Below are 25,068 nucleotides of genomic sequence, written 5' to 3' on the forward strand. Positions count from 1 at the left end.
CCTACCCAACGCCCTCCATTGCCAATTCATCACCAAGCACTGCCCCATCCACACTCATCTACCCCCCTGATGGGCTTCAAGTTGATCCAATTCATTATTATCTTTTACCTGGAAAACTGTAATATCCTTCTCTAATGTGTCTTCTTGCATCTGCTATTAAATCCTCCCAAATCGTTCTCCTTTCAGCAACCTGAGTGATGTTTTCAAAATACCATTAAAATGACTGTATTCTGTGGATTGTGGGCCCCAAGGATGGAACACAGTGAGAATAGGATGGTGCCTACTCCAATTATGCAACTCTCTTCCCACCTGCAGAGACTTCCCTGAGCAGAGCGCAGCCAGCCACATCCTATTCCTGCCCCAGACCAGCATCTCGGGCCTTTGCTCCCTCCAGCTGGGTTGCCCTTTTTCTTCCTCAACAAATCCAATGCCTATAATCCCTTATAAGACCAATTCAAATGCAACCTCTTCCATGACACATGGCCTAAACATTCTACGGTATTCACTGTATTCTAATGACAGTAGACCATTTAGCACTGCCCTTAAAATTCTTCATGTGTTCAATTGATATGTAGTGAGTATCCATCAGATTCCAGGTCCAGGGTTAGACACTGGGTGACTGAATTAAATAAAAATAGTCCTATTTGTACATCTGGGCAGTTTCCGCACTGCAACAAAGGCGGTTGGCCAAGGAAATAGGAAGAGGGGACTGAAATCCCAAGCGCTTTGCCAAGCCCTTTGGGGCTAGTGTCTGCCAGGAAGACCAGAAAGCTTTCCCTTTGCGCAAAAAAGCTCACCCAGAGGGAAGACCTTTTACTAATTCACATAAACATGACCTATAGGCTGCTGTTCCTGGAAGGACAGACCTCGTGCTTGTCTGTGTGGAGCTTAGTTAGTTGTGTTTAAACTTCTGGGCCTGCTTCTTTTCTCATAGTCTTTATTGAGTCAATAAAGGTCTAGAGCATATCTTCTGCACCTGTGTTCTGTGTTGTTGATACAAAGATGAGCCAAATGTGGTCCCACACCCCAAGAAGGCCAGGGTGATGGGAACTCATTGTGGATTCCCTCTGTGCACATGCTGGTTCCCACTAAGGAACCAAAGTCATCACCAATGATAAGGCTTCAGTTGTGCCTCGTGTTATGACCCAAGGCCTGCTTGGACTTCCCTGGGCCTCAGTTTCTTCACCTGTAAAGTGGGGCACCAACTGGAGAGTTAGTGGAATTGCGGGGTGAAGATCAGCTCTTGCCTTGGGCGCACCCAGGATCAAGCCATAGTGTGACTCTCGTCTGCTGTGAAACTCTGGGCTAATTACTAAGCCTCTCTCAGCCTCAGCTCCCTCATCTGTGAAACGGAGGTAATAATCCTACTCATTGCACTGCTGTGCAACTTAACTGAGACAATAAGGTTAAAGTACTCAGCTGGGAGATTGACATGCAGCAGACACTTAATAAATACACAGTATGATTCCACTGTTCCTCATCTTGAATTTTTGAGATACTGCTTTTTGTCTCATCCAGTCCCCTGCCTTCAGTTTTATGCATTCCTAACCACTCAAGGCTTTGCATGATCTGTTTCCTTCCCTCAACTCCTCTCAATATTGTCTAGCTATATACCATAGTGGGAGGAGGGGGATATTTTTTCAATTAAGATTCATTAAATGAGAACCTGGAAGTTTCACAAAAATGACTATGATTAACTCTTTGGTAAGGATGACATTTTCTACCCTACAAAAAGACAATTTCTCATGGACTAAGGCAAAAAAAAAAAGATTCTTTCTGCCATATCTTGGCTTTTAAGTAGGCTTAGAGGAGTCCCCTTTTCTTCTTCCTCACCCACAGTTTAGGTTATAGTAGTTTAAGGGACCTGGGTGCAGTCATCATGGGGGCATGAATGCTGCATGACTTTATCTCCCTGTTTTGGGATATTTAAGCAGCTTAATTTCTCTAAAGATCATCGGATACACAGTGTTGTCAAAAAGTTAGCAGCGCTCTAGATTAAAAATACGAATATTTAGATCACAATTTACTCCATAATGTAAGCAACTTAGAGCGTAAGCGGGCGCGGGAGTGTGTGTGTCCTGACACCACAGTCCCTGCTGGGATACCTTCCATCCTCGCTGCTCTCAACAGCCCAGTCTTGCCCATCATAAGCAGACGTTCAGCTGGCTGTCTTCCCCACTAGGCTTTGAGCATGAGGGAAGGGCTTCCTGGTAGACCTCCATCACTGAGCACATAAAAAAAAACTCTATAGGTGATTGAGGGATGAAAAAGCCAAGGCAATCCCATCCTAGACACCCCAGGGTGCCACCATGAATGTTCCTTTTTAAATGGTTTTAAAGTCAAAGCCATACTAAAAGTAACAGCAGAGTTCATTCTTCTCTCCTTTTCCCCTGCCTCCATTAAAAAAAAAAAAAAATCACAGGAAATATAGAATTAGGACTGGAAGCCATTCCCTGGCCGTTCTCTCCCCACCTCCCCCAATCTCTTGTTATACCAAGAGTATCTGGTATCCCTTCAAGGAGGCCTCAGGAGACCCGGTAATATTATATATGACTGGGCTCCTTGGAAATACAATGGAGTGATTTAGGGCGGAGTTTTCAGTTTCTAACTATAAATGTCTTGACATATTTTCCTTTCAGACGAATGGCTGGAAATATAATAAACTATATTTTAATGTTTATTTGTTTCAAATATAGTATTTTTTTCAACGGACAAATGTGAAGTTTTGAGTCCGGAAACAAACAGGTTTAAATAACCGTCCTAGCAAGCAGCTCTTAAAACAGTACACACAAGTGATCATTTCAAAGCAGTTTAATGCACTCAGCCAACAGGCATTAACAGTCTTTTCAGAATAACTTGACACCTTAAGCTTATTTTCTAGTCTTGGTTCGGATGAATTTTAACCTTTCTTTAAAAAAAAGAAAAAAAAACCAAGGGTACCGGGACCCCTCTGAACTCTGTGATTTTAGGACATCCTGCATTTGCATTTTGAGGTTTTTTTATAAAGACCGGAAAAAACAATCCCCGGACCTTCTTTCATGTGCAGGTTTTAAGACAATGGTGCCCGGAGGGTGAGAAGGGGCCAGAGTGGCGCTCCAGCTCCAGCCAATGCCTGAGGAAAAGCAAGAAGGATCTTTCTGTGACTCAGCAAGATCCCCTCAGCAAGCGGAGTGGGAGAAAAGGGGCAGGAGTCGCAACGTCAGGAGCACGTTATTTACCTTGATTGTATGTTTCATGGGGGAGATTAACAACAGAAGCACACAGTCCACCTAATGGGAATCAGAATAAAAATAGTGAAGGAAAGGATACCTTGCAGTTCATATCTCTTCGAATCCAGAGCTGTCAGAAGAGGAAATAGGCTCAGGAAAGGGAAAGATTTATCTAAGGACACAGGCTCAAGTTTAGGGAGGAAAGAAAATGTGAGAAGAGTCTAAGAAACACTCTTGAACAAAATTCTTTGGCCCTCGATGTGACATGAAATGCCAGGTAGGGAAGGGCAGAGCCACCCTCCAATACCTCCCGGTATTGGCAGTGTCCCTCCACGGTCTCACTGAGCGTCCAAGATTTTCCTCGGATGCTGACCTATTGTTCTGCCCATTCTACACCAAGGAAACTGAGGCTCAGAGACTCATGTTACATGGCCTGGGTGGGAAAGGATTTCAACCCATCTTCTCGCTCCCCACTCATCCTCTTCACTCGACTCACTGTCATCTCCCTCTGAGGTCCTGGTTCTAGGCTGGCTGACAGGTAAGGGTGGGGGGAATCTTCCCAGAAGCCCCAGCTCATCAATTCGAGTTTCCCAATTCTGTCAAGGCAGGAGGAAAAGTCAGGATTGGCGACCCTGGGGACCCACCTTTTAAAATGGCTGCTAAAAGTTTTATGGACCCCACAGTGGCCTCATTGGTGGACAAACAAAGTGTCCCTAGGCAAGTTACATAACTTTGGCTTACAGTAATTTTGCATCTTAAAAAAAAAAATGCCATGAAAATCTATCCTTTGCTTCAGACACACTAGGCTAAAAATAGCTCAGCCAGCCGGTAAATGTGTGTCATTTTTCCTTTGTGCATCTCCCCATCCACTGACCCCCTCCTCTCAGCAGACAAATATTCTCCTAGACAGACTGCCAGTCTGCCCTCCACAAAGTGGCCAGAGTGACATTGCTCGAAGGCACATCATTGGTTTCACTGCCTGGGCCAAAAAGTACCTTTATCAGTTCCCTTTGCCTGAGAGTAGAAACCAATGTTGATGGAATCCTTACTACATAGTAGTGAGGTGCTGGACCAGCAGGTCTAAAAGCTTAAAGGCCTCATCCCACTAAATTCCCTAAAACAAAACCTACGAGGTGAGGACTACTCTTGTGTCATTTTCCAGATGAGGAAACCAAAGCACTGAGAAATTAAATAATCATGCCAGGACCCTATTCATACTCACTGTACTGAAGTCCAACAGATAGTCTCCAACGGATAGAGACCAACAGCCTCACGGCACATAACGAAGCCTTCACAACCAGCCCTCACTTCCTCTCCAGGTTTATTTCCTACCACATTCCAACCCCACCCTACACACATATATACACACTCATACAACCACCCTAGACCTTAAGCCCCAGCTATGCCAAAATCCTCACCCTTCCTCAAACAGAACATCACCTTTTGAGACTCACTTTCTTTGCCTGTGCCTTTCCTTCAGCCAAAAGCATCCTTTCCACCACTATTCTTAAATTGGCAAATTCCCATTCATCCCTCCTTCTCTGCAGATCCTTACTGTGGTTTTACTAAGCCCTTTCAAGTCAGGCATGCGGCCCTCTTCACCTCCAGACCAGTAATATCACATATGGTAGACTTCAACATCCGCCAAACAAATCAGCGTCAGCGTCACCATAGTAATGAACACTCAGAGGGCGCAGGCACTATGCTCATCACTTTATAAGAATTATCTCACCTGATCCTCATAAAAATCCAAGGACGTAGATTCTATTATCATCCCCACATTATCCAGAGCACAGAAGGGTGAGTTAACTCACTCAAGGTCACACAAATAGTAAGGAGAGAAACAAGTCTGCTGGACTCTAGAAGTTAATCATTCGATGCTCATGCTATGTAGGGGACACAGTCTGATTGCATGCTATGACTGCTCTTTCCTAGAACATGTGTGTGAGGCTTATCTATAAAATGCACATCACCCATATAAAAACAGTGATAACTCAGGATCTAGTTACAAAATGGTGGCCTCTGTGAAATGTACCTTTAAAAAAAAGACTGCAGTTGGCCACCAAGACTGTCACTTGTCATGATGGATAAAACATGAATAAGGTAGTACCTGACCCCAAGGAGCTCTTCGATCCAGTGAGGAAAATAAGATAATACTGCATACAACTCATGACATAGCCCACTTTATGAAATATCACTTTCCTCCTTGAAATGAAGACATGTCCTTCAAACAGTATCATAAATGAACTGGCTGTATCCCAACTACTGGTTCTAGATCAACACTAACTCTTAACATGAATTCAACCTCCCTCTTTGCAGTAGGAATTGTGCAAAAATCTTTTGATTTACAGACATTGCACAAGGTTGTGTGCTGGTTGCCTCCCGACTCAGAAATAATACAAAGGAAAGATAAACAGGGGGAAAATGATCTGCCCTCACATGGGAGGGAAAAGCTTTCTTAAAAGGAGACAGCCCTGGGTGCAAGATTTCCGACTAGTATTAAATGTTAATGGTGATCACAATAGGCACCATAGCTAACTCCTTATACCAGCAGCCTCCAACTTACTTGGGACAAGATTGATTACTAAGAATGCTATTTCCTTGAGATCAAATCATGGTGCAAAGAAGCTGGATAATTTTTTAAATATATATATCATGCTAAAATATATATATATCATGTTAAAAACATAAACATTTGTGTAAATAATTCAGGCAACTCAAAATTTTAAGAAGATTTAAGAACATGGTGAAATACTCATAATTTTGGTTAAAAGAGCTGGATTCAAACGGGTGTTCGGTATGTCCCTAAGCATATAAAGGCTGATGCACATGTCTGTCTGTCTTAGATTGATATGCTAAAATGATAACAGCAATTTTTTGCATAGTAGAACTAAAGATAATTTGTATTTACCTATTTGTACATTGTACTTTACAAATATTCTATTACTGACAATGAACCAAGCTCTTAAAATCAGACAAAGTAGACCTATATCTTAAAACATATGCAACTTCATTTTACATAAATTGGCAAGGGAAACAGTCATAAATTCTAAAGCAATAAAGCTTAGTGATGTGTTTTTCAACATCAACAGCATGATGCTAAAGATCGATACCATTTTAGGGCAAATTGGAAAACTGGAAAGAAGAAAGGGGTTTGAAAAGGAAAAGTGTTTGTAGGGTTGAAGTACAAATTAGTGATAGGTAAGAGTGTTTGATGTGGCCACTTCCTGGCTATTACCCGGGCAACTAGCGTTATGATTTAGAAAACCCGAGACCACTTCTGAATCCACAACAGGTTGTAGTCCAGGTAAGCGCCACCTGTGTCTGGTTTCAGCACTTCCACAATCTCCACAATCAGAAGGTTGGACTAGATGATCACTCACATCTATTCCAGCCCTGTAATTCTAGGATTCAGCCAACTGGGGAGCCGTAGGCTCCATCAGAGTTTCTGTATCAGAACCTTTCAAAGGCACGTGATACGCACCAACTGCTTAATTTCAATTTCAAGGAAGAAATTTCAGCCAACTGCAGAGTAATCATGGTTAACACTATAAGGCATAAGAAGGGTTTCGTGTGTGTGTGTACTGCCAAATGGTTAGCCTTGTATACATTATTAGTGTAACTTTTCATTGCACGGATTTTCAGTCTCAAGATCAAGTTTTCATGAATCCTAAGAAATGACCCATAATGGGAGGCAAAATTTAAAGCACTACCCTCTCAAAAAAATAACATATATTAAAACAAACGTAAATTTAAATTATATTTCATTTAATATGTATTAAATTAAAATTTAAAACAATGTAATGTTTGAGTTATGTAAGCTATTTCTCTAGAAAAGTTGATTAAAAATTATTATTAATGTGGAATTCTACATAAAAATCACAGGTGACCTAGTCAATGAAATGAGGTGTAGGAAGGTATGTGTAATTTAAGGACTTCAATATGAAAAATCAGGGAGGCTGTACACTGAAGTCAGTGGGACAAAGCAGCCCATCGTAACACTCGGTTGCATCCATAAAGAAAGTAGAGGGCTTCCCTGGTGGCGCAGTGGTTGAGAGTCTGCCTGCCGATGGAGGGGACGTGGGTTCGTGCCCCGGTCCAGGAAGATCCCACATGCCATGGAGCGGCTGGGCCCGTGGGCCATGGCCGCTGAGCCTGTGCGTCCGGAGCCTGTGCTCCGCAACGGGAGAGGCCACAGTAGTGAGAGGCCCGCGTACGGCAAAAAAAAAAAAAAAAAAAGTAGAGGCGGGTAGCTTTACTGTCAACCTGATCCCCCTGGCCAGATAGAGACCACATGGTGCTGTTCAGAGCATCACCAGTTCCACCCGTGTACATTGCGCTGTGTTAAGGAGTAAGCCACAAGGTGTCACAGTGCATCAGTTTGGCAGGGCTGTTATCTGTCCAGACATGCAGGTGGGGCTCTGGGCTTCACCCAGTACTGACACAGCTCCCTTGGAGGAGTCTGTGCCAGGCAGCATTCTGAGAAGTACACCTCTTTAGACAAAATGGCCAGTGAAGGCCAGTGGGTGTGTGCTCTCCAGCCCTCCCCAGGGTCCCTGTTTAGATGGCCCTGCAAAGGCACTGGTGAAGGGGAACATTTCAATATTCTGTTGTCTCCACTGAGTTCTTAGCTAGAGCAAACCCTGAACACAGATTTTCCCCAACAGAATGGTGTGCGTGTGTCCCATACATTGATCAGTTCTTAGTCTTTAACCTTGGTATGTCTAAGAGTTAATTATACCCTGGACTTTGGGGGAGATCACAGCCACAAGAAGGTGTATGATTATTGTGTCATCACTATTATATGATGGTGGAACACCCTGATGGTTCTGTCACGTATTATAAGAACCCCAAACCCACAAATCCTACATGTCACTGCAAGTTTCATTCATTAAATTGAAATATGCTTGTGCAAGCCTTGTAAGATATATTTTTAAAGATACTTTTATGGTTATTAAAGGGGAAGGGGGAGGGGTAAGGACTATGGGATTAGCAGATGCACAACACTATATATAAGATAAACAACAAGGATTTACCATATGGCACAGGGAACTATATTCAATATCTTGTAATAACCTATAATGGGATAGAATCTGAAAAAAGAACATATATACATATATATATATATATATATATACACACACACACACGTGTATCACTTTACTGTACACCTTAAACTAACACAGTATTGTAAATTAACTATACTTCAATAAAAAATAAGTAAATATACTTTTAGGAAATCAAGCAATGTTTTGCCTGATTTACACAACTTAATTTTCTGATGGGGCAGAGAAAAGGGCAGCATAATCATCATCATCATCATCATCATCATAGTTCCCATTTATTGAGCACTTACTATATACCAGGAATTTTTACATGCATTAGCCATTCACCTCCCAACATAAACTTCAGGCTAAGAAAATGAAGGTTCAGAAAAGTTAAATGACTGCCCTAAGATCACACAGCAAGCAAGAGGTAGAGCCAGGGTTTGGATCCAAATCTGATTTGTTATAAGTCATACTTCAGTTCAGATCTTTACATTCCAGGAACACTACTCTTTTCATTCCAAACAAAAAAACACTAGGGGAAAAAAAGTTGTGCATGTTTCCTAACCAGAAGGTTCACACATACACAAACAAAATCTGATTGGGGCGAGCAAATATCTCTCTCGTCTCTCTGTCTCTGTCTCTCTCTCCCTCATACATACGCACACACATTCACACACACACACACACACACACACAACACAAGCACACCACACAATTCGTAAACACAAAGACATTATAAACCACATCATATACTAATATAACTTCCCATATTTTCTGTTGTATAATCACTTCAAATAAGTTCATTAATGGCCCTGAAAGCACTTTCCCAAAATGCAAAGTGCTCCAGGAAACGTAAGGTATTCTCGTGATTCATATCCTAATTCATGGCTGTGGGCTCTCAGGGAGGGGCCCAATGAGAGAAGTAGTAGAAATAGCAAATGAGAAAGGTGTAAATAGTTTTCATCAGAAGTCAGGAGATTCCCAACAGATTCATACTACCCAGAGGGCAAAGTTCTCAGCTCAACACCTCTTTCACACAAGAAATTTCTCTCTTCAGGCTTCTTTTCTCTGCAGGTCTGGCTGAACATTCTATCTGTAAGTGCTCACCCGACTATTAGGCTTACAGATTCTTTTCCAACTGTAGTTGTCGGTGATTGTTGGGAAGATTCAAGGTAAATTCCAGTGTCAGTCTGGATAGTGCTGATACAACGTAATTTCCTTTATTCAACAGATATATTTTGCATATCAGCTATGTGCTATGGGGCACTGGGCAGACAACTGTAAAGGAGACAGATGAGGCCCTTGTTCCCACGCGGCTTATATTCTATTGACACTTGAGAAATAAACTAGAAGCAAAAACATACCAGCTTGCTGGGCTTCCCTGGTGGCGCAGTGGTTGAGAGTCCGCCTGCCGATGCAGGGGACGCGGGTTCGTGCCCCGGTCCGGGAAGATCCCACATGCCGCGGAGCGGCTGGGCCCGTGAGCCACGACCGCTGAGCCTGCGCGTCCGGAGCCTGTTGCTCCGCAACGGGAGAGGCCACAACAGTGAGAGGCCCGCGTACGGGAGGGAAAAAAAAAAAAAAAAAAACAGCTTGCTATAATTCCTACGAAGAAAATTATCAGGGCATGTGATAAAAAGTGAATGAGACTGTGTGCGGGAGGGGTAATGAACTGATCAAGGAAGGCCTCTCTGTGAAGGGAGCATCTAAGTTGATCAGTAGAGGCCCTACTAAGCGCTAGGACTCATCCTTCATGGTTGTTATTTTCTTTGAGACATTGAATCAATTACCTGCAAATCAAGCCAACACCATGCTAAATTCTAATTCAAATTAGATTTCCTACTACTTGTAAGTGTTATTATGGAGGAAGCCGTATATGCATTCTACCACTGAGGGCAAGGGTGTTGAGGTATGCACAAGCTTGGCAAGTTAATGGATCCAAAGAAGTCCCTTGTGGCTGGAGTTTGCTGAACACGTGGTAAGACTGGGCCATCAGGAAACAACAGATCAATAGAGCCTTAAAAGCCAGAGCAAGGAGTTTGGAGCTTATTCTAGGTGTGAGGGGGAGCTGGAAAGTGACGTGCTCTGATTTCTGCTTCAAAAATATCACCTTGGCTGCTTGTGGGAAAACAGATTATACAGTGGAAAGAGGGAGCAGAGAGTATAGTTAGGAGACCATCCAAATCTTGAAAAGAGAGGATGGGGGCTTGTGATGTCCCCAGAACAGGGGTTGTTCCTCTTCTTCAGAGGGATCTACCACATCTTTAACGCTCAGCACTCTGTTTTTAATTGGAAGACTATAACTTCAAACTAGGCTGGTCAAAAGTAGTAGTAAATTGAGGGCAAGGGGTGGCCGTCAGGGCTTCCAACAGGGAGCGGGTAACCTTTACCAGCAAGCTTCTGAGCAGAGCACTGAACGGGGGAGTCAAAAGATCCAGACCCCGGGGATGCCCATGTATGGACTTGGTTTTCACCTCTCTGAGCCTCAGTTTCCTGATCTGTTAAAGGAGAACCAGAACACATGCATCTTGGGCTTGGGAGTGGATCACGTGAAGAGATCCATCTTATCTCTAATAATTGTCAGGCATTGACTACAAGCACAGTGGCCTCACAGTTAGCTAAAGTAGGCTACAGGGTTAGGAAGGAAACCTCATTTCCCACGAGGAAATCCAAAGACACACGATGTGGACAGACTGCCTCTTAGGGTCAAACTAGGATAGTGAGAAACCGACACATGTTAGGAGCTCTCTTCCCTCTATGCCTTTATTTTTTCTACGATTCCTAATTGATTACCTGCAAAGAAAGCCAACATCATGCCAAATTCTAATTTACTCTCCTAATCTTATATTTGGAGGGGCGTGGCACTACCAAAAATGGGATAGCTTTTCTACTCATCCAATTGATGTTTAAAATAATTAAACCACCATCTTCCACAGAACACACCTGAGAAGAGTCAAGCACTGAATGGAAATTCAGATATTTTTAAGTTTAAAAAATTAAACTCTTAGATAACTATGCATAGTGTTCCACAACAAGTCCAGTGACTCTTCAGATAAGGCCACTTCAATGAATACTGAAAATATTCATTCTTTAATAGGGAGTGTGAATTTGGTTCTTTTTTTTCAATAACCAGGGTATATTTTCCACCTCTGATTCCATCCTTTGGAATTTCACATGGTCCCTTTTGAAATGAGTCAGACACTTGAGAGGCAAATAGTCCAACCAGGTTAGGTGGATGGGGTCATCTTTCCAGGCACTGCCAAAGTCAACCTATCCAAGGAAAAAATGAATGCATTCACCTAATAAATTTCCACAGGTGAAACTACAATCCTTGCTAGTATTTCTTATCTCAGAGAAGTGCTTTATAGCAAAGCAGTTAACAGCATAACTTCTAAAATTAAACTACCATCTGTGTGACCTTAGACAATTTACTTAACCCTTTGTTTCCTCATCAGTAAGACTGCAGATGTCAGGAGTACCAATATCAGGAGGTGATTATGAGGGTTCCATGAGCTGATGTCCAGAAAGCACTTAGCACCTTGGCCCTACAGACAGTGACCTCTCCATAGATGCTAGTTACTATCATCACGACTACTTTTCAGAAAGGTGTACATCTTTCAGTATACAAAGGCACAGTGTGTTAACCTAACAGGGCACTACATTGTAAGAACTGGTTTGTATGTCGCCCTTTGTTACCAAATGGTCTTAATCGTCTCTGTATTTCCAGACACAGATATTGTCATTGCCCGAAGTATAGAAATTCTTGAAGGAAGGGCTGAAGTTTGTCTCAAGTATTAATAGTTGCCTATGTTCAGATGCATGCTGCCGGAATTTAAATGTAAAAAAAAAAGTCTAACCTCAGATTGATAAGAAAGATGGAAAGAAAGAAAAAGAAAGAAAGGAAGGAAGGAAGGGAGGGAGGGAGGGCGGGAAGGGAGGGAGGGAGGGAGGAAGGGAAAGGAAGAAGGAAGGAAAGAAAGAAAGGAGGAAAATATTTTGGTCAGAAAATGACAAAGGTATATGTCATATCTGCATCAGCTGAACACATTTTTAAAGCTCTGTTTTCTGCTACTTTCAAAAAGACATTTGTTTTTCCAGATCAATTATATTCCGAGACCCACCAACCAAATCCAAATAAGTAAGTTTATGAATCTTGTTCCTGACAATATTGGGGGTTGTTTGTTTTCTGTTTCGTTTGCTTGTTCAGAAAGGGGGTTTTCTGTGTTCCTCATGAAAATGGGTTAATGTGGACAAATGTAATAAAAGGAGATTTATAGCCCTGTCTCCATACATTTTAAATTAATTTCTTTCTGAAACCCAAACAAAAAGCTAAATGCTTAAAAAATGAATACTGTTTAAATCCTATATCATAATTTACATACCAAAAGGGGAGAGATTTAAGTGTGCATTGATTTTAGGCTGATAAGAATCTGTGTTGAATGTGAGCTGAGAGATTTTTTTTTCTTCTTGGCCTCCTACGAATAGTTAGTTTGCAGCAATTTTTAATTAAAAACAGTTCCCATAGTAGGAAAATGGGGGAAAAAAAGACCTCAGGAAAATAAAATCCGTACAAGAGTCCAGCAATTTGTTTTCTGAGGCCATGTAGAGATCTCGAAAAATAAGAGAGGTTGGAAGTTCTTATTTTTTAAAACTTCACTTTTGGTTTCATTTAACATTTTCAAAATAGCTTTCCTTTCCACTACTAATCCCCCCTCCCCCTACTCCTCACCAACCCCCTTCGGAAAAACTTGGAAAGTTCTGTGTTTAACACTGAAAATCATTCATATGCCTCAGAGTAACAGCACCATTTTTCTTCCTAAATTTCTAGGAAAAAAAAAAAAAATCCAAGTTTATCACAAAGCCGTTTTCTTTTTTTTCCCACCTATCCAGAATACCTAATCTCATTTTAACTAGGCTCTATCTGAGCATCAATGATACTAAGCTACCCCATGAATAAACATGATGCTACAACGGGAAACCCTGTGACTAAAGTATATAAAAATGTAGCTGAAAGAAAAGACTGAGAGCCTTCCACCCCCTCCCACCCCCTCCCCGGGGAGTTGGAGAGTTGAGCTGAAGCGGGGTGAAAGCAGCAGATTGAAATTTCAAGGTCTTCAAATATTTTCAACGTTCATATTAAATCCTGTAAAACTAAAAACCGTAATTCTAATAAAATCCTTGTGTACATGGCAGCTTCCCATTGTAATCACAGCTTTCTCTTTGGGAGTGGGATGTGTAATACTGATAAAAGAATAAAAAAACCTCAAAACAGAAGAAATACATCCTAGTACCCACACTTTCCTGGTGTTTGTGGTATTTTATTAAAATTAGCCTACTGCCAACCTGAAAAAAATCTATGTATTTAAAAACATCTTCATTGGAATGGAGACATTTTTTGGTCATTTGAATGAGGAAATAAGGTAAAAAGAGTTGTCTGCAATATCCAAAATTTGTATAACTTGATAAACTTTCTTAAATTCTATAAAAATCCAACATTATTAAAATCCTTTCACTAAAAATGAAGTTCACTGTGATGATCTCATATTTCACCTATACATATTTTTAATCTTATAGCACAGACTTCAGGAAATGAAAAAAATACTGTTATTTTTGTTATTACTGAAGCTTGTTACAGAACAAATCCTGAAATCTTTAGGACACATTTTTAAGTCCTATCTGACGGTACTCTGTGTGCAGTGTTAAACTAAAAATTGTGCAGTTTCGTTCTTTCAAAATACATTTGAGACAGCAAGACCATTCAAACAGTCAATGAATTTTGGAAGATCTCAGGTCAATTCATGGTAACATACACAATGGAAAACATAGCCCTCTTCCTACTGCCTGGGAATTACAGTGACCAAAACTGACACAAAGCTCCAAGAGTTTCTCTTAATTTCAATTAAGAAAAGGGGGAAACATCTATGTACTTCTTTATGAAATTCCACTGAGATTCTGGTGTTGCAAAGAAATTTTATTTCCCACAATAGCCAACAGCATCTGAAGCATATGTGTGTTGTTTTTGTTTGCTTCGTAATGCATTCAAATTCCTTTAGAAAGAAATGAGGTCCCATAATTTCTTAGACACTTGCTTTCCTTTGCCACAAAGATTAGGGATCTAAATTGCCTCATGATGCAATAAGTGTGGAGATGAGCACTTTTAGGGGAATTGGAAGCAGGTCCCTAAAGCAGCTTCAGGAGGTACCAGGACCCCCAAAGGCATCAGAATTGTGCTTCTCAGGAAAGGTGCCAATTTCAGTGATATAGTTAAATTCTCTCTCCTCTGTCAGCTACTGATTCATGATCGACTTGTTCACAAATGTTTACTGAGCACCTACTTTGTCCCAGGAACTGCTTGCTCCCAGCACTGGCCTTAAACAAGACTGGCAGGGTCGCTCCCTGCAATATTTTCTCCACTATGACCCTATCTTTTCAGTACCATTTGTGATTTTGAACTAAATACCGTGAGCCAAGAAGTAATGTCTGTGCTCATTACTCAAGTTCACAACACTTTCTCCTACTAAAGAAAACCAAACTCTGAACTTTGGTAAAATCTGAATTTTTAAATTAAAGAGGCCTTGAGATAATTTGCTTATGAGGAACCAAGATCCATGTAAAAGAAAGAAACAAGTTCGAAAAAGGATTAACTCCCAATCCAGTGTTTTTTAAAACTACCCAGCTTCTGAACGGCTTTGATTTTATTTAATTGGAAGAAATGCATCGATCCCCAGGAGAGAATGCTCTGGGGGAGTCGTCTATGGAAGGAGAATAGGTGAGCACCATGCTTCTTTACTACATTTTTTCCTTTCCATAAAGAAGGTTTCTAGGAAATTTCTGCAAACTCGATTATAATTTTTTCATTGAGACTGATTTGCTGCAATTTCTTTCTAGGCAAGTCTACGTTCAAAAAAGAATGGAGAATCGAGAGTATTACATAGGTGTGTATGTGAGAGTGCGATATTAGGAGTCAATGAAATAATACCATGTAATATAGAAGCAGGAACCAGAAGAGAGAGAGAAGAAAGAAAGTGAGTCTCTCTTGTCCAAAATGGATGGATGCATCAGTTAAATTCTAAAAGTAATCACTCAACAATCTATTTGATTTTGTGTGTGAATAAACTGATAACTCTTGCTGGGTATTACTGCACTTTATTCCAACCAATCCCTCTCTAGGGCTCAGAACAACTTTACCATAAATAGTCACCATTAATATTGATAAATACACAATGTAACTTTTTCAAGAAGTTATTTTTTCTAAATATTTTTCCATTACAAACATTGATCAAAATCTAATATCGAATGTTAATATTTATATATCTTAGGAGCAATTATTTGATTTTCTCCTTTTTTTTCATATGAAATGAAAACAAACTTATGGCCTTGGGTTCGTGACATCCTTTACTGCTCGGCAAAGAAAAAAGGAAGTGTCAGAGCAATTATTTGGATAATTATAAAAAAGATCTAATTAAGGGAAGAAGTGTTCAGGGTTGGCTCTAGAACATACCAGAAAACAGTTCTCAGTGCTTTTCTGTCAGTCAGCGAGGTTTAAAAAAATCTTTAGGATTTGTCAGAGCAAGCTTTCCTCTCCAGTTTCTTGAGCTGTGAAGCAGGTTTTCTACTTAAAAGTAATACCCCAGAATCCAAAAGTTAGGAATTCCTGAGTTTAGCTCTCACAAAAGATAACGTGCCAGTTTTAAGAAACAATACTATGAATTTGGGACTTTAAAGGTTTTCTCTCAAATGTGAAACAAATGTGGGACCTTATTGCATTCTGCAGATTTTTATGAGGACCAGGATAGAGAAGTCCTCCAGATAAGTATTCTAGCTCAGAACTGGCCAGGTGATAATTAAGGGGCACAGGAGAACACAGATATCAGAGAAATCTGCCTGCTCTCTTAACCGAGAAGGATGGAGAAAAACCCTCCTTCTACAACTCCTCAAAAACTTTCTAAAATGTAAGATGGACACGGGTTCTTTTTAAATCCTGCTGTTCAAGAATTGATCCATAAAGGTCGCTGGTCTCTTTTTTAAAACTAATCATATTTTTAAGACTTTTTTTTTACTCCAAATCTGTGTTGCAATTATGTGTGCCTGAACAGTATGACATATTCTGTCCTCCTAATTCTGAAAGCAGGCTGCGACAATCAATAGTTTGTGCAAGAGTTTAAGATTCCAATACACAGTTGCAAAGATCTGAATGCAATATACAAATTGTAACATACATACACAACTACACACACACAACAACACACAAATATCATTTTCTGCCAACAGCTCACCACCCTTTGCACGACAGAGTTTACACTTGTATAAAAGCTACTGGCTTCTGGGGAGAGCAACGGTATCATCAAGTCCACTTAACATCTATGATGTATTAACATATAAAGAAAATATCAGTGATAAAGACAGCCCAGCTTTTTTTTTTTTTTTAATCAGTCCTTGTCCAGCAGTTAGCCAATCAGAAAGCAGGTCACATCTTGTTAGCTATATTAAATACATTAAACATCATGAATTCTCCATGGCTCTGTTAACAATTCAAGCAAGTGTGTTTTATTTTATCGTAAAACCTTGGGTCCCTTTCCAGAATTAAGAGTCAAGCTTCTACCTAAAATTCTACCAAAGCTATTCCCTGAAAGCTCTTTGCCATCGACCCTCCGGGTACCTGTACTCTGCAGAGAAGACAGATTTCCCAGCTATTTCTACTTCTTAAAGTGACTTTGGTGCCCCTATAACAAACTCCTTCTCAGAACACTTCAACACAAAGCCTCAACTTAAAGGCAAATGGACAGCCCAGCAGTAGGATCTACCAGCCCAGCCAGCACAGAGGAAAAGTCAACTGGCATTAAATATTTAAATTGCAGGAGGCGGTCTGGAGTTTTGCATTTACAAAGTTCTGAAAGTCCTGTCTCCTCTCTGCTCCCAGAGTTGCTTGCGAGTAGGTGAGGCTTCTCTCTGGGGCACAAGATCACAATATGCAAAAACTCAAGCTGACTTGAATTCTGAGCCAGCTCCTGTGGAAGTGAGAGCTCCTGGGAGACACTCCCACCGTCCAGGGAAGAAAGTCAAGAACCCCTTGCCCTAAGCAACTGGTTTCTGAATTTAACACGGAAATAGACAAACATGTCCCTCCAGGGCTAGTTCTGAAAAGTACGAAGGGTGGCTCTTCTGCCCTTTTCACCTCGATTTTGATGACTTTGAAAAGCAAATGCCGGTCAAGCAGACTTCCTCTGGGATTTGTTAAAAAAAAAAATTATTTTGCTGGATGCAAATGATCACCAAATCCCTCGGAATTCTCTCTCAAGAAACACTAAGGGGACCGACTGAGAGCCTGAAAATGCCAGAGTTCTGGTAGAGCAGCATTTCTGGACACCCGGCAGGCGAATCAAGTGCTGGGTTGTCTATTTCAAGATTCCGGCAGAAACTGTCCCCAGCTCCAAGAGTTGCTGTGCCTGGAAACCCAGCGTCCAAACTAGTGGATTCATGCTGGCGCTCATTTCCACGTACGTGGTAGTATCTAGTGGGACACTTCCCGCAGAATGCAGCCAGCCACCCAGGAAAAGCTCAGGCACAGTTTGAAGAAAACACACACACACACACACACACACAAACACACACCCAAGGTTGAAGTACTTACCTCTGTGCGCGACTGCAGTCTCTTGTTCATCTCATAGATTCGGTACTCTGGTTGTACCATGTAGGGTGTATGTCTCCTATAAAATGGGCCAAAAGGAGAAGAATAGAAGGGGTCATGTGGTGTGCTGGACATCTTGCCTGCCTGTCGAAAATCAAGCTAAACAGAGTAGCAGTAACGTCCATGCAGAGCACATGGGCTGTGTTCTTCACAGTACAAAGTAGCCGCACGCACACGCTCGCACACGCGCGCGCACACACACACAGAGGCAGGCAGGCAGGCAGGCTGAACACACTGGCTGGGAACTGCTGTGGGAGCCCTCGGTAGCGAGAGAGAGACGGAGAGCAAGCGGGAGGGAGGGAGGAGGGGGGAGAGCTCTCGGGAGGGGAGGGAGAGAGCAGGAGCTTCAGAGAGGGAGGGAGGCTGGGAGGGAGGAAGAGAGGGAAGGAGGGAGGGAGAGAGAGAGGGGAGCTGGATAGCTTTAGGCACCACTGCTTGTTTTTAAAGAAGCAGTTTGTGGAGAGGTCATTTCCTGTCCACACTGTAGACTAGTTCAAAAATATAATTCTCCTCACAGCCTGACAGAGGTCTAAGGTTTGGTTGGATTATTTTCCTCTTGCCAGGACCCTTCACAACCTGATTGCTGAGCTTGTTAGCATATAGGTGGTTTAACCGCTGCCAGAGCCACTCACCCCTGACAGCCACACCGTTGTGATGGTTCAGAAATGTGATGACTACAAAATACAGAAACCGGGGCATCGTGGTCCCCGGTAACTGAGCTGGTGATTCACTCCCATGTAGATTTCCCTCTGCACTAATCTTCCTCTATAGTTTTGATTTTGCTTACTGTTGTTCCAAGCAAGAGCTTGTTAGAGTCTTTGCATTTCAACCCCTCCTAACCCCTTGCCCTCCCCAATCACCCCCTCTTCCCAGCCCGCTCCCTCTCCTTCTCCCAAAGCTTCATTCAAGCTGGTTTGAGGGGGCCAGGATTCAGGTCACTGAAGCATTTTCAGGTAAAAAACGATTCTTTGGAATGTGGAATGCCTAAGATACACCCATGGTGCAATGGTCTTCTTTCCCTAGGAGAGAGAAAAAAGAAAAAGAAAAAGAAAAAAAAACCCTGCCAAAGCAGACCTCCAAGTAAGAGAGGAAAAGCAAGAAAGAGAAAACTCCCACAAAAATGACCATGGAAAATTCAGTTGAGTAGGAAATTACAAATAATTGAATGGCTCATCCCCAAATAACATGTCCAACTCTAATGGAGACAAGGTCTTTATTTTCTAAGACTGGTCAAGTACATGAATCTTTTCTCAATTGCGGTATGTGATAACTGGGAGAAAATTCGCACGGCCCACGGGAGGGGAAAGGATGTCTATAGAGATTAAATGATCTGTATGACAATCAAGTTCTGCTGGAACCAATGATAACCAGACATCTACCCCTTAAACAAAGCCCAGATGCAGAAAATGTAAATGTTTTGAGCTAATATCTAGCTAGGTCAGTGGTATTGAGGAAAGAAAGCAAAGACCACCAAAAAGCTTGATGCATGCAAGACTTAAATGTAAATGCATGCAAATGAGACATTTCTTCTTTTTAATAAGCAAATTAATTAACTTTCTGCCCCAGTCATGGCTTGGGGTATCTCTAAGTCACTAGCCAACAGGGGATAAGGTATTGCTAATTCTGCAATTTACACTCTCAAGAATACTCAGGCATAGAAATGCCCCCAAATTGCGGTCTTGATTAGTCCTTTTCCATAAGTGCATGAAATGTTTGCAGAGTCCACCCCAAACTTCCAGTGTAGCCCAATACAGTAACGTCTCTTGCCAGGATGAGATTAGGGAAGGCATTACAGTAAGGCTGCTTGGAACTCTTTCCTTCAAGAGGACCCCAAGGCAGGCCAGCACGTTTGGTTTCAGGTTTCATTACAAATCCAAAAGCTGGACCAAATTTGCTGCAAGGTTTGTCAAAACACACAACCTTCTAAAGACAGGAATTCAAACAAATTTGGCGTGATTTATGTTTTGGAATGATGGCCACTGCAAAACCTAACCATTCCTTGTGTTTAAATTCCCAAACTAAAGACGGTCCAACAGTTTAGTGCCTGTCCACGTTTGTGTTTACGTGGCTGTTTCAGCCCAAGAATTAAAGTAACACCTAGCAGACCTGTGCAGTCCAATATTGGATCAAAAACAGGAAAAGCTCAAAAATCCATTTAGGGAACCCCTTTCTGAATAAGGTTGAGGCTTGCTCTCATTAATTCTTGTGGACTCTTCCAAACTATAATTGGAAATATTTCTTCCTGTTAATACCTAAACATTCCAAATTCAGAAATATCTGAAACTGCTCACAGAGCCACAATTGTCTTCTAACTTGTGATTCATCCTTATTGCAACCAGAAGGTTGATTATAGAAAGGGACGTAACTGTGCCCCATGTTTTCCCTTCAGTGTTTTCTCTGGTGCTGGTAGGAAAATGCCCAAATTCATTAAGACCTGTTCTCTGTCTCTCTGTCTCTTTCTGTCTATCTCTGTCTCTCTCTGTCTCTATCAAACACACACACACACACACACACTGTTTGTTTGTTTGCTATACTCGATCTTCCTGTAGTTACTATCTCATTTCATGCATGCACACATTTGTACTCTGTCCCTTGTTTACCTGTAGACTCTTACTCATCCTCCTATCCAATTAAATTGTCCCCTCCCCTGTGAGCCTTTTTTTCCATTGCCCACTCATTAATGCATTTATTCTACAGATACTACATTGGCATTGGATGGGGGCACGGGCTATAGCACTGGCCAGAACACATTTCAACCCTGGTTCCACTTACCCGCCTTGTGAATCTGAGCAAGTGACTCGATATCTGTATGTCTCAGTCACCTCATTTTTAAATTGGAGACAATAATAGCAACAATCCTTTAGATTGCTGCAATGGATTAGATGAGATAATGCACTAGAATGGATTAGAATCCACACATATGAGTGTTCAAAAATGCTATTATTAGTAGGTACCTAACATAGGCTTAGGTGCTAGGAAACATTGGGAGGCCAAGGTGGATATAGCAGATGCTTTCCTGCACCTTGCAATGGGGGGTTGGGGGTACAGGTAGCATAGAAGAACTAAGAAGCCTTTGGAAACATAATTTCAAATTGTAGTGCATGCTATGAAGGAAACAAATAAAAGGAAGAGATAGAAAATAATTTTCCCCTTTGGGTCAACACTATCTTTTATATTCTTCTATTGGAGAATTTACATTTAAATGTAGTAATTGCTATTGTTTGTTAAGTCCTTACTATGTGGCAGGCACTGTGCTGACTGGTTTACACAAATATTCTTTGTTAATCTCACAATAAAACTATGTGATTGATGGAACTACTCTCCCCATTTTACAGATACAGAGACTAGGACTTGGAGTTGCTAAGAAATTCCTTTAAGATCAGACAATTAATTAGTGACAGGGACAAGATTCACACCAGTCTGCCTAGGTCTTAAGCATTTTGCTGCTTTGAACCCAGGTCCATCCTCCTCGTCTTTAGGGCATCTCTGTTCTTTGTCCCCAGTGGCCAGCGTAGTGCTAAGCCCACAGTAGGTACTCAAGCCATACGCACGGAATTTATTGGAAGAAAGGGCAAGAGGATGAAGTGGCTCTTATCACCTTGATTTTATTATTTGTTCTGCTCAATTTCAGACGTCCATTGTCCCCACGGCCCCACTTCTACCCATTCTCCCTGAAGCCTCGCCAAACTATTCCCACTTTGCTCATTGTCCAAATCTTCCAGCACATACTCCCAAAGTTGCACTGTTAGATGTTTAATCCTTTGCATTATCAGGTTACCTGGTTGGTTTTGTCACTTCCCTGCTTTTTTTTTTTTTTTCTGGATTTTCTTATTCTTTTTTTAAATTTTTATTTTATATTGGAGTATATTTGATTTACGATGTTGTGTTAGTTTCAGGTGTACAGCAAAGTGATTTAGTTATACATATACATGTATCTCTTCTTTTTCAGATTCTTTTCCCATATAGGTTATTACAGAGTGCTGAGTAGAGTTCCCTGTGCTATACAGTAGGTATATATGTATATGTTAATCCCAACCTGCTTATTTATCCCTCCCCCCCCCACCCCCGCACTGAGGGACCAGCTATGACTCATCTTATTCTGGCCCAGGGCTGAGCCTGAGAAATGAAAGAAATGTCCTCATTTGAAGCCTGCAAATCAACTCCTTTAGGAAACCATAAAGAAATTCAAGAAGCAATGTTTGTATACCGTAAAAGAATGAACAAGTCTAACCCCAATGCAACAGTTCTATTACGCCCAAAATTGAACCATGCTAGTTTAAATACAATTTTGCATGTTGAGTATTGAATAAGCCCCAAAAGTCCTCTCACAGACATTCAGGATGCTCGAAAATCTGACCTGACCTTTGAGCTTGGGGTTTCATCTTGATATATTCACCCTAGGTTTAACCCATAGAGTGTCTATTTTTCCTTTAATTTGAACTACTTGACAACAGTTTACAAAAATAAAGAATTTCACGTAAAATCCAGGTTTTCATCTTCTCTTGAAAAATCCTAAGCTCTGGTTGTGGCAACGTGCAGTGGGACCTATTAGTGTTTGTCCATCCACCATGGTTTCCATCACTCCGTGGCCTTTACCAGCCAAGGTCCCTAATTTCCATTTACCTGCCTTATCCATCTAGGTATTGAAGTCATTGTCCCTTTCCTTAATCTATCTGATTGCACCGTCTCGAGTTCCTTCTACGAAAGTGCGTTTGCTTAGAAAGCTAGTTTTCTTACCACTCTTTGGTTGTCCCTCTCTGCCTTTTCTTACCTATTTCTGCGTCTTTTACTTTTCTTTCTGCCTCTTCATTCCATAATCATTTAGCTAACATATGCGTGCAAGATAGGGCTGAGATGTGATAGGGGGATAAAGATTTAAAAAGACATGAATATTCTTTTAGAGGATGGGCTTTGGAACTTCACTGACTTGGCTTGAATCTTGAATCCTGCATTTAGCTGTGTGATCCTGGACACTTAATTTCTCTGTGCCTCAGTTTTCTAATCCGTAAAATGGGCTAATAACAATCTTATGGCCTTTATGAGAATTAAATAAGTTAATACATGTAAATCGACTAGAACAGTACTTGGCATTTAGTAAATGTTCATAGTTGCTACTGTTATTATTAGAAAAAGTAACAGGGATTACCCAATCTCAGAAATAAACGTAAAATGACACTCTGAAGTGCGGAGGACAGGCTCAGATAGGGAGTAGGCATTAGCAGTAGAGATAAGGCCGAAAAATCTAAGGCATCCTATGGTAGGCATCTTCAAACTTTACAAATGAAATGCTAATTTACAAAGAGCCTTCAAGGAAGGAGGGATCTGTTCAAACTAGTTAAGTCAAAGAAAGCTTCACAGAAGAGTTGGCATCTGTGTTTATCCTCGAAGGATCTGTCAGAGAGATAAAGATGAGAGTCTGTGGAAGGTCATGCCAAGCAGCAGGGACACTACAGAAATGAACATGTTTGACATCAAGCAAAATCAAGAAACTTTGAGAAAGTAGAGACAGTAAAAAGATGTTGAAGCCCAATTTTAGAAGGTCTTAAGTACCATTTTAAAGAATTTGCAGTTTATTGCATGGGCCCTGAGGAGCCGGTAAATGACAGGATAAGTGCTTGGTTTGAGCAAGAGGACTTGTGGATACGAGGTGGGTGGATTTGACTCAGACAGACCCAAGAACTGAAGGATGCTCTGGGAGGCTGATTTCAGCCCAAGGAATCCCTAACACACGGTTACTCAGTAACTTCTCTCTGGACTAGATAAAACAAGACCCAGAACAGAGGCTGAAAGACGTCTCTCATTGCTCTTGGCTATTACCTGGAATTAACGTGATTGATGACTTTGTGGAATTCCCAAAGGCCATCTTCTCATCAGTACTAGTTGTTGTGGTTCAGGCACTTCAAGTTTACAAATGGAGTTAGTTGGCGGCTGAGGAGAACATTGCTGACTCTCCGGAAGAGCTTGGAAAGCTGTCTCAACCCTGCAATTTTGGAGACGTCTTGGATTTACTTTTTTTGTGGTGTTTCCTGTCATTCTCTACTGTCCTCTTGACTAAACCAAATCTAATAAGTAATTGTAATGACTAAGAAGGCCATAGCCACTGAGAACAGCTCATTTCTTGAGGAGCAACAGTAAAATCCAACCCCACAGCATAGACCATCCAACATTCATTTCATTATTCCACAGGTGTTCACTGAGTGCCCACCATGTGTGGGACCCTCCTCCCTCAGACTCTGTGGGATCTGGCCCCCTTCTAGCCCCTCCAACCACATCTGTGCCTCTCTTTCCTCCCAGGACACGCCACCCCCTTCACTCTCAGGACACACTAAATGCTTTCCTCTAGATTCTAGAACCCTCCTCTCTTTGCCCCTGGCATGGCTCCTCCTTAGCCTTCAGTCTCAGCTCAAGATGTTACCTCTTCAGAGAGAGCCATTCATGACCAAATATCTAAATTCCCCATGCATGCGCCATCACTTTCTATCATTGAATTCCTTTTGGTAGGTCTCTGGTCATTATTTGTAATCATGTCTGTATTTGCTATTTACTTTGCTATTGCTTGTGTCCACCATGAGATTGTAAATTCCACGAGTGCTGATGATGTGTTGGTTTTATCCACCCATGTACATTCAGAATTTAACATGCTGCCTGGTACATGCGGGTGCTCTGTATATTTCTGCAAAATAAATGGATAAAAACTTATCAGAATGAATCCCAAGAGTTGTCCTAGCAATTTACATCCTCTAATTCTAGGCCAGTCTATCCGTAATATATAGATAAAAAGCTAATGTATAGGGATGGATAAAAGCTATTATTCATTCATTCATTTACTCACTCAGAAAGCATCTATTGGTTATTTAGCACAAGTCAGGTACTATGCTAGATCCTGGCCCAACAAAAATGGGCAAATGTGATAACTTATGAAACTCCATTTTCAGAAGTCATTACCCTATAAAGCCCTTTGTCATCATGAATTGTTCAATATCCAACAGATCTCAGAGCTGCTGTTCAGAGTTTTGTAATCTACTTCTGACCCCTGCCTGGCCATGTGGCCAAATGTCAAAGACACTGCACTCTGGATTCAGTTTTGTCACTTCCTCATTGTGTGCACTAGATTTCACATAAT

At 41.4% G+C, this 25,068-nt stretch overlaps 1 protein-coding gene across 7 annotated transcripts in view; it reads right to left on the reverse strand.

Moving 5' to 3' along the window:
* LDB2 (LIM domain binding 2) overlaps positions 1-24,557 on the reverse strand; it is a 387,893-nt gene extending 363,336 nt beyond the window's left edge. For 6 of the 7 annotated variants that reach the window (XM_079919738.1, XM_079919736.1, XM_079919737.1 and 3 more), the window contains exon 1: positions 17,889-18,250. In XM_079919738.1, the coding sequence (XP_079775864.1) occupies positions 17,889-18,020 (132 nt within the window). In that variant the 5' untranslated portion in view covers positions 18,021-18,250. Of the gene's footprint in view, positions 1-17,888; positions 18,251-23,762; positions 23,926-24,490 lie in introns of those variants that run through there. The other variant, XM_079919739.1, reaches the window with a different exon arrangement.
* Positions 24,558-25,068: the final 511 nt, after the last annotated feature.

Source organism: Stenella coeruleoalba (genome assembly GCF_951394435.1).
Source record: "Stenella coeruleoalba genome assembly, chromosome: 4".
In the NCBI taxonomy this organism is placed as follows: Eukaryota; Metazoa; Chordata; class Mammalia; order Artiodactyla; family Delphinidae; genus Stenella; species Stenella coeruleoalba.